The sequence below is a fragment of the Microtus ochrogaster genome, chromosome 8, assembly GCF_000317375.1.
Source record: "Microtus ochrogaster isolate Prairie Vole_2 chromosome 8, MicOch1.0, whole genome shotgun sequence".
Lineage (NCBI taxonomy): Eukaryota > Metazoa > Chordata > Mammalia > Rodentia > Cricetidae > Microtus > Microtus ochrogaster.
Genome location: NC_022015.1, coordinates 23,019,821 through 23,030,184, shown reverse-complemented (window position 1 = coordinate 23,030,184; position 10,364 = coordinate 23,019,821). Strand labels below are relative to the sequence as shown.

Here is a 10,364-nt window from a genome sequence, read left to right as displayed (position 1 = left end):
TGGTCCCAGTACCCTGCAGACATATTCTAAGGTGTCTGAAGGTCCACAGCATTCTGTTGTTTGTTTCTTAACTTGACACGAAACAACGTAAAGCATCCACTCTGTGATGCTAGGGAAGGAGACCGCAGCGATACTGGGCTTACGACCCTGCGGTCACTAGCCAGGTTCTGAGAGGTCATCTTCGCACCCCTGCGGGCAACGCGGCAGGGCCCCCAGCCTCCCGGGCGGGTGTCTCTTTGCGGCTGCTAGTCCCCGGGAGCGGCGAGCGGCGCTGATTGGCAGAGCGGGCGCCGCCGTCCAGGAAACGGCTCGGGTTTCAGCGGGGGGCGTGACCCGCCCGCGGAGGCTGCGGCGGCGGCGCGGGCTGCGCGGGGAGAGCGCCGAGAGAGGCGAGCAGCGGCGGCGGGCGCTGAACGGGCGCACGGACGATCTAGTCCGCAGCCGCACGAGCTCCGGCGCGGGGGCTGCCTGCGCGTCCCTGGCCCGGCGTGGCGACTGCTCTCCGGGCTGGCGGGGGCCGGGCGTGAGGCCTCGGGCCTCAGCGTTCCTGCGCGCTGCGAGTGTTCGCCACTCGCCAGCAAAGTTTGGAGTAGGCAACGCCAAACCCCAGTCCTTTCTTCTTCTCGCTGCCCAGATCCGAGGGCAGTCCCGGCGTCATGTCCTCGCTATTCAGCGATCCCGGGCGTGCGTGAAGCCTCGGAACCTTGCCGCCGGCTGCAACCCAAGGGATCTTTCTCTTTTTGGAGTTTTTCTCCGAGCTCATCGTCTGCTCCATCCCGACCCACTCCGGGCTCCGGCACAGCACCGAGCGCGGAGGAGCGCTGCCATTCAAGGTAATCGCCGTGCCGAACGCCTCCGGGAGCTTCGCCAGCTGGGAAAGTGGGCGCCGTAGGAGGACGAGGGGCGCAGGATCCCCGGGAGGAGGGCGCCGGGGAAACGATTTGGGGGCGCGCCTTGTCGGTCTCTGGCTGGATTGGTGATGGAGGAGTGGATGCATGCGGATGGCTGGCTTTGGGGGAGTTCTTTCAGCACCTCCATCCAGATGCTGACATCTGTGTCTGCCGCCGGCACCCTTTCCCTGTCAGACTCCGGCGGGCAGTTCTGCCGACTGGGCGCGTTCCTCTGAGCTCAGAGCCGGCGCGCCATGGGGCCTCCTGCCAGTGGCACAGCCCAAAGGCGGGGGCTCGGGAAGGGCATCTTCGGGGTGCCTGGGCTCTGGGAGCTCCAGGCCATTGGGAGAGGGTTTTTTTTGCGTGTGTGTGTGGGAGGGTAGGGGCCGGAGAAACTGCTAGAGAGTGTCCGGCGACAGCCCTAAAGGGATGGGGATGCCCGGGTGGCACCTTAGGGTCAGCAGTGGCTTGGGTCCCGGATTCCAGTGCCGGGCGTCTCTCGCCCGCCGCAGCGGTTGGCGCAGGAGGGATCGCAGCGCGCCTGGGGCTAGGGGGCGAACTGGACCGACTTTTCCTAGTTCTCCTAGCTGCTCTGACCGCAGCCGCGCCGAGATGTCGAAAGCGCAGGCGAGTTCTAACTTGCGCGCTCATTCTTCAGAGCTGGGGAATCGGCCGAGGGGCCTGCGCGGCGCTGGCTTCCACCGTCGCGGCCAGGGGGCAGGCTGGGGAGGCCGGCTCCAGGCGCGGAGCCTCCTCCGTGTTCCTGCAAACTTCCCAAGACCTTCCTTCCTCACTGCCCCCCCCCCCCAGTTCAATAAAATCTACCCTTAAAGGAAGACTTGCTTCCAAACTCAGGGCACCCATTATGTGTTTGGTGTGAAATGCTATCAACATTTAAAACTCTATTGTCCTCGGTGTCCCAAATCCCTGTAAATCTTCCACCAGCCTCGACTCATTTTCATCTGAAAAGCCTGTTTAGTTTGAATAGAAAAGCAATCAGGCGCCCCTCTCCCTCTCGTTGGAATGTCAATTAAAATGCAGATTTCTCAGAGCTCTTTAGCGCCCCAAGAAGGAGGACAAAACTGGGTATTCCAGGCTTTGGAAGAAATGCTACAATGAGTGAGGTGCTGATGTGCACCCCTAAGCTCCTCAAAGTATCCAATGAAACAGGAGGGCAGGGATTGTGATCTTAAGGCAGTTTGCATTTTTAGGATTTCCTTGTGTTTAAGTCTTACCCCCCCCCCCACGTCCAGCCTGTTGACAGCTCCCTTCCCTGTTTAGCTACCGCGAGAAGTAAGGGAACCTTGGGTCTGGATAGGGGTCTACATTTAGCCTGGTTGTGTTGACTTCTCCCATGAGAAATCCTCTTGGGAACAAAATGCCAATTGCTCAGCCTGCTAAGGCATCCTGGGATTTGAGGTAGCAGGCTGCACCCCCTACCCCCAAGCTGGTCCTCGATTAGCCTGATGGGGAGAGGGTGCAAAGTTGCATAGCACTGAGCAGGCTCACCAGCCAGGCCCTTTCTGCCGGTCACTTTGCCTGTCTTTGGAGGCAGACTTGCGCGGAGGTGACCCCAAGGGGCGGGTGGCCCGTGAAGAGCCATCCGTCAGAGCGAGGGTGAGGACTCCTCCCTCGTAGACTGAGAAGAGAGTTCCCCTTTCAGGGGGGAAAAATAAACACGCTGGGGCTTTCACTGGGGCTCAGCCTTCAGGAAGGATTATGGTATTGAAGGCAGGAAGCTGGGATTGTGGCCGCCAGCAGCATGCTGGGCCTGTGTTCCCAACACCGAGCCTTGGGACCTAATTATCCTGCCTAGGAGGTCGCCTAGCACTTTTGTCCACTCTGGTGAGGAGCTGCGCAGACCTGCTGCCTTCCTTCTCGCCTTACAGAGGTTTGAGGAGGGGGCGGCTGTGGGGCCTGGGCCTGCGAGGAACCAACGTCCAAGCTGAGTCGGCCCGGGGCACTGACCATCTTCCTCCTCCAGCTGAGGCACTCCTGGGTAGGGACTGTGGGGAAGGTGGTCTGAGATTGTAAAGTTGCTAGAGAGGTGGAAAATTTCCCTGAATTCTGTAAGTTCTTAGTCAATCAATGAGAATGTTTGTGTACTTTCCTCTGACAGGTATGTCAGGGTTTGTTTTTGGGGACTCTTGACTTTAAGAAGAAAAAAGAGTTGGGGAGAAAAAAAATCCTTCAAGGCATCTACGAAACGCTGTGCATCTAAACACAGGCGCGCGCGCACACACACACACACACTTTTCTGGCTTTTATTGTTATTTATAAACATTTTACCTGTGCTTAGGAAACAAAGGCAGCCTTTTACTTCCCACTTGAAGATGGTGCAGCCTCTTAGAAGGGACAGATTTTAGGACAGGGCTTCAGGGAGGTTCTGGCACTGTCGAGATCCTGTGTCATAACTGAAAGCACCGAGAGCCGGGGTTAGACTGTTTTCTGTTGCGTTAAAACCCTAGCCAATCCCCAGCCTCCATAAAATGCCCTTCACAGAATCCAGTGCCCAAGGTTTGCCGACTCCTTCCCCGCAGCTGTCTTAAGCAGATTCGACGAAGCTCGTGCATTCGGACTCAAGGCTTAGTCACTGAGGATACTGAACAAACTTAAAGTTATTTGTACTGTGGCAAGCTTTTTCGGGAAATTCTCCCTCCTTGGGGTAGAGTAAGTTGAGTGCCCCCTTGTAACTGACACTTGAGAAGTTTGGCCAATAGGTTGGCGTATTGAAAGTCCCCAGGCCAATCACATGCCAGGACAACTTACACGTATCATCACCATTACTAATAAACTCTTGCCTTATTCATCCAGGCTTGTGTCTGCCCTGTTTCTTACCCCCCATTGGTGTAGGGTGAAGACATTTAGTTAGTCTGCCTGTGCCCTGCTGTGTAGTCAGTGGAAGGGAGTTCAGGCTTTGAAACCCCCGTTTGGATCAAACTCCCTCTTTGTAAGTGGCGGCTTGGCGAAAGGCTGAAATACACGCCTGCATTTGAAAATGAATCCTGACAAGTGTAAACTGGTGGGAATTTTTTTGTAGCCTTCCTGGGATTCTTTGATTCTGTTGCTTTCCTTTCTTCCCGGGAACCACACTGGAGGAGGGGTGGGGGGGGGGTGCATGCCGCTCAGCTCCAGCCCAGCTGAAATTCAGCTCTCTGGGCAGACCCTCCTCCTGTCAGCCTCTTAAAGGCCAGCTGGGATAAGAGAAGCTAATGAGGCTGCTTGTGCCAAGCCCAGCGTTTTCAACTCACTCTCATTCTCTCTCTATATATATATTTTTGTAGTTGACCTTGAAAGGAAGGAAGGGCAGGTTGCTTCTGCAACCTGGTAGCTTTGCTAGCGGATGGAAGGGCATAGGGCAAAGGGCATAGGGCATGTGTAACTGGGTGACTGGGTCCTCCAGCGATGGTTGATCCCAGTGTCTCTTAAAAGTGAGCTTTTTAAAAGCTAAGTCCACTTCAGCTCTGTGGACAAGTCTGGAAACACCTGGGCCGCTGAGGTGAGGATGCAGGCTTTTGTTGATAATGAAAAAGATGTGTTTGCGCACACAGCTGAGACACGGCTTTATCCCATCTGGGTTTAAGCGAGTTGGCACGGGAGAAAGACAGTTACTAACTGGCTGAATCTCTTTCAGTGGTGGTAGCAGCGGCAGCAGCAGCAGCAACAGCAGCAGCCTGAGCACAAGCCACCGCCACAGCGCTCTGGCTCCTGAGCCCCCTGTGGGCTGAAGGCATTGCAGGCAGCCCATGGTCCTTGAGGAAGTGTGCAGATGGGATTGCCGTCCACATGGAGATATGGAAGAGGACCAGGGATTGGCACCGTGACCATGGTCAGCTGGGGGCACTTCATCTGCCTGGTCTTGGTCACCATGGCAACCTTGTCCCTGGCCCGGCCCTCCTTCAGTTTAGTTGAGGATACCACGTTAGAACCAGAAGGTAAGTTCCCGCATGCCGTTTTTTTAGGGTTTCAAGTTGTTTTGGGGCTATGTCTGGGGGAAGTGGTCATTAAAGGAAAGGCCTTTTTGTCAGCCAGCTGCCTTAGGAGGGTGACCTTTCTCTACATCTTCCACAGCATAGGGTAGAAGGGAGGGTCTTGGCTCCCAGGCATGAGTGGAGTGGTTTCGTTTGTTCTGTTCTCTGTGCTGGGTGAGGGAGGCCGTGGCAGTTCTTTCTCAGCCAATGCCTTACAGCACTCTGGAGGGGATGTGCTCTTAGCAAGATGATTGTCATCTAAGGCCTCCTGCAGTTCCTTTCTGGTTGGAGGAAGAGCCTGTGTTTTGGCTAAAGGAAACAGGCAGCCTCCAAAAGCTGATGTTTTCTTTGCGTTGTCTAAGAGCAAAGAAGGTTCTGAAGTTGAGCACTGAGAACCTTGCCATGCCGGATGGTGTTTAAGCTGTGGCTAAGCTCTTTGTGTTTAAGTCCAGCATCGCAGAAGGGCAGGTTTTATGTTAGGAAGCCTCCAAAGGGAATATAGCAAGGGGGTCTCCCCCATCCGAGGACACGCCAGACTTCACTGGTGGTTGGCTTTCGACACTTGGTTGCAAATGGGAAAAGCTAAGTTGTGAGGAGAACATGCTGAAATTCTGAGCGGGGCAAAGATCTGGTCCTTCTCCCAGGGCCTTCAGAGACGTGGTCGATAGCCAAGCCTCTCTGCTTGGTGCGGCATGGAGATCTGTCATCAGGAGGGAATATTGGTAGGCGAGTTATTTTTTTTGAGTGGTAATCCGAGCGTGACACTGCAGATCCCAGCTCTCATCGCCACGTAATGAACGTGTTTGCCGAGGGCCCACCTGGTGCCGGCTGGGCTTTGGAGTCCGTCATGGCCCTGGGAGCTGGCTGGCAGGTCGGCTGAGCTGCTGTGCTTATGCACCCTGAATCAGAGTCCCGAGGAGCAGTGTAAGGGTGGACAGAACGCCCAAGGATGTCCACAAGGAGGGCTGTGTACTCATCTGAGAGGTGGGGCTGGAGAGATGGGTCACTGGCTTTGTGTGACCGAGACTGGGGGACGTTGGGCCCCGCAGATGCCTGGAAATGTTATCAGTCACCAGGTGAGACATCGTGGCACCTGTCACGTCTTCAGAGAGGAAATGTGGGAGAAGGTTGCGTGTGAGGCTTGTTCAACATAGAGCCTCATGCCCGTGTTTGGAACCACCTCTTTGTGACTTACCCGGTGACATCAGGGAGAGTAGTGGGGTTTGCAACAGTGATGTGTTTCAAAGGGCTTTAATGCGAGGGGGAAAGGATTGGGTTTCTGAAAGTCTGGGCCTGTACTTCTTTTAATTTTGCTAATAATTAAAATGGATATTCCCCTAATTGCTGGTTTTCCCTGGAGTGTGTGGCTCAGCACAAACTAAGGAAGCTGAGCTGGGATTTCCTACAGCGTGGGCTTCAGAAACAGCCCCAGTTAGGAAAGGAATTGTCGTTCTTCATTTGGACTCTCGGGGCAGTGTTGCTATGAGTTGATTTCAGTGCCGGGTTATAACATGGTCTCATTACCTAAGGAAGGCTACGAGATGTGTGTGGACGTGCAGGGAGAAGACGGGTGGGGGCGAGGAAGGAAGGGCAGTGTGATGGAGTCCCCCAAATGGCCCTTTGTGTAAGAACTGATACCTAACAATGTGAACATTGTTGAACGCAGATCCTACTACCTGGGGACCTGTAGGTGCACGCAGGGCTAGGGAGGAAGGCTGTGAAGTCCCAGAAGTTGCAGGTCACACGTTGCCAATGCCCTTGGGTACACTTCGCTAGATTCAGAGTTTGCATGAATTTCGAGTCACGTCCAGAGTTGGGAGATGCTAAGGAAAGAAAAAGGAAGAGAGAAAAATTGCTCTAGGAGGTGGAGCTTCCCCGGAACAGGCTGGGATAAAGCAGAGACATCTCAGGGTCTCAGTTTCCCTGTCCACTGCTGAGGGCTCAACATGATGAGTTTGGGGATGCCTGCTGATGACCTCTTCAAGAGGTTTCTATTTCACCAGTGATCTGGACAGAAAGAGCAGAAAGCACAGCTTCTGGTGTTGATGGTGGCCATGGCTGTCACCATCCCCAGCAAGCTGGGGACAAGTTGGTGCCAGTTCTTTCAGCAGCAAGCAAGCTATGTTTGAGATGAAGGTGCCTCTGGGAGGAGGCCGCTGTGCTGGATCTCTGCAGGGTTGGTGCTCTCTCCTTGTCTGTCTGATCAGCGTTGCCACTGGTGTCCAGGTGATTAGAAGGTAATCGAGATAGAGGAGACCATCCACGCTAGCTAGGCTCCAGGGACTCCCCACCCCGAATGGAATGTGTAGGTGTGTATCCCTTCAAGAAGCTGTCTTCTAGTGCAACTAGAAGTTTAGCTAACACTAGGTTTGTTTGATCATCTGAAGCTTTACCAATGGAAGACTTTGGCTTATTAATTTGGAAGTTCAGTTTAGATGTCTCTTGGGCCAGAGAAATAGAAAATCGGTAAGTTTCTAGAAAGAGCCCCTGATCCCCTTTTTAAGGAGCCCCTCTTTTTTTTGACGCTTTAGGGAAATGTTATGTCCAGTTATGGAGTTCTGTGTAGTATATTTAATCATGTAATGTATGTCATCATCCCCTAGCCCATCCTGTCCCGCGTGTCTCTGGACACTTTCTCAAGTGGCAGCAGCAGGGTTGGGTCAAGTCAGTTGACCTAAGAAGAAAGTAATCTCCGTAAGATTTTACTCAGCATTTTAGAATAGAAATGATAGTATCCAGCTGGTCACTCATTGTGACGAAGGACAATAGTGCCCACAGTTGCTGTTCGGGGAGGGGTGGTCCTGATTCTAAGACCTGTTCTGTTGATTCATAGTCTGAATTTTTCCAGTGTGGTCAAGCTTGATTACTGCCAGTCTGGTCCTTACTTCTAGATTCTCCCTGACATTGTCACCTGCTCTGGTTAATTAAGTCATTGTTGACATTAAGGGAATCTGTTTACCCCCAGCCCAGTAGGAGCTAAAATAAAAGGGCTTTCCCAACCCCAAACCCTTAATTACTTTCCCACCCTCTCTGCAAAGTGAAATTTTGCAAAGCGACAACCTGGGGTGGGGGTGGGGGGGAGTAATTTGCATGCCTTGAAAAGAAACCGCTAGTTCTGGGGCAGTCTTCTGGGGTGTAGGGGTGAGGGCCTTGCTGCCCTGGATTCAGGTGAGCAGAGATTTTGAGTGTGAGGGACCAGTTTAAGTCAGATTTTCCCAGGGTAGGGTAAGTCTTGGCCCGAGAGTACCCAATGTGCTGTGGTCTCAGCCCTCCACATTTGATTGCTAGCTCAGAGAAGAGAAAAAGAGGTATCGGCGTGGTGCAAGTGGCTGATTTCAAATAAGTCTTGTGTTTCCCGTTCTCTGCATTTTTCTTCCTCAGTATGAGTGTGAATATTTAAGAGTTGACTGTAACTTGATAGCTCGCCGAGGAACAAGGGCTCATTCTTGGTCAATTAAAGCAAATGCAGGCACATGCTGTTAAACATACAAAGGAGTACACATTCTTCATTAGTATATAACGTATTTCACAATGCGTGGACAAAGAACTGTGTTTAATATTACTTCTGGAGCAAATATCTGGCAAGCCTAGAAAATTGGCATTTATATAACTTTTTCTTGCTGGCTTCCGCTGATCCAAATAGAGCAAGGCTTTGTGTGTGTGTGTGTCTGTCTGTCTGTCTGTGCTGTTTATTTTTTTCAGTAGTTAAAAGATTGATCATCTACTTTAAAAAAAAAAATAGCCTCCCGCCTCTACTTCCCAGCCAGCACTAAAGATCTGTGGTTGTTGTAGTTTCAAGATTTACTTTGTAATTGTTTGGATTGAATGCCCGTATGTGTGTTTCTGTGTGGGTGTGTGTGCATGAGTGTAGGTGCCCCTGGAGCCCGAGGTTTCGGATGCCCTGGAGTTGGGTCTGGAGGTGATGTAAGCCCTCTGCCAGGGTGGTAATGTTTCTATAACCACTGAGCCATCTCTTCTGCTCCAAGATCTTTCAGAGTTGGTTCTGTTTGTTTGTTTGTTTCTGTTGATGGTGAGAATTCAAATAACCAGGCATTCCAATATCAGATTTAATGAATAATTACATGGTTATGAAATAACTGGGGTGGTGTTTAAACAGGAAGGGGATGTTTAGCATTCACATTCTCTGTGGAGGGCATGCAGTAGCCCTTGCTTGCAGACGGTTTGGCTACTTCCACAGACAGCCAAGTCCCTCTCATCAGGGTCTGCTTTTCTCTTTCCCGTTTCTGATCGAAATGATCCCTGGCAAGTTGGATCTAGCAGGGTCAGAAGCTCAGGAGTTATTTTGGGGGAGGGGGCGCTGCAGGCTGTTTTACAGGTAATTATGGGTTTCCTGTGCAGAAATGTCCCTGTAGGGGCTGAGATGATGACGCCATGATTAAGAGCGCTTCCTGCTTTTGCAGAGGACCAGTGTTGGGTCCCCAACACCCACAGGGAACGGCTCTTAATTGTCTTTATCTCCAGCTCCAGGGGGATCGGATGCCTCTGACATACCGCTGCTTGCCGTGCCCTTTTTACACACGTGTTTCCCTTGCCCTTACTGTTAGCAAAACCCGTGAGTGGTGGCCAAAGGTTCAGTAGTGGTCTCTTCATATACAGTTGATGAGCAGGTGGTAGTGGCTTCAACTCACTTGGGAGGCAGAGGCAGGCAGATCTCTGAGTTTGAGGCCAGCCTGGTTTACAGAGTGATTTCCAGGACAGCCAGGGCTACACAGAGAAACCCTGTCTAAAAAAAAAAAAAAACCAACAAGAAAAACCCAACACACACACACACACACACACACACACACACACACACACACACACAAACACATAATTGGAGAAAGCTTGGAGTTTTGTTTTTGCAAAAGTGTATTCAACCATCAGGATAAACTGTGATTGTTCTTTTGTACTGATGGTTTGTTTTTTTGAGAGAGGATCGCACTACTAACCCAGACTGGCCTGGAATTTGCCCTGTGGCCCAGGTTGGCCTAGAATTATCAGTTCTCCCGCCTCAGCTTCCAGGCCCAGTCGTCTGTCATCCTTGAGGAGCTTGTGTCTCAATTTTCAGTAAGCTTGGAAAAGTTTTTTTTTACGGTGTATTTATTTTTATGTGCATAAGTGTTTTGCCTGCATGTATGCATATGTACCATGTATGTGTCTGCTGCTTGTCGAGGCCAGAAGAGGACATCCAGTCCTCTAGAACTTGAGTTCCAGATGGTTATGGGTTGCCATGTGGGTTCTGAAAATAGAACCAATGGTCTTCATCACTGAGCCATGTCTTCAGCCCTGTGATTAAATCTGGAATGTGCTGCCCGCTCGCTTGTGGCCACCATAAGTAACGATGTCCTTTGTGGGCTTTTTTAACATTACGAGCATAGAAGAAAATCCACTGCTTGCCTTTGTCTGCGCCAAGTCAGGGAGCTAAGCTGTCACATACCCTCTCTTTTATTTATTTATTTTTAAACTTTTAAACTTTTTTTTTTTTTTTTTTGGTTTTTCGAGA

At 51.7% G+C, this 10,364-nt stretch overlaps 1 protein-coding gene across 7 annotated transcripts in view; it reads left to right on the top strand.

Annotated features, from left to right (window-relative positions):
- Positions 1-363: 363 nt before the first annotated feature.
- Positions 364-10,364, top strand: part of Fgfr2 (fibroblast growth factor receptor 2) — a 105,986-nt gene continuing 95,985 nt past the window's right edge. For 5 of the 7 annotated variants that reach the window (XM_005351364.3, XM_013347904.2, XM_013347903.2 and 2 more), the window contains exons 1-2: positions 365-833; positions 4,525-4,825. In XM_005351364.3, coding sequence (XP_005351421.1) covers positions 4,660-4,825 — 166 coding nt within the window. In that variant the 5' untranslated portion in view covers positions 365-833; positions 4,525-4,659. Of the gene's footprint in view, positions 834-4,524; positions 4,826-10,364 lie in introns of all 7 variants that reach the window. The other 2 variants (XM_013347902.2, XM_026781154.1) reach the window with 1 other exon arrangement.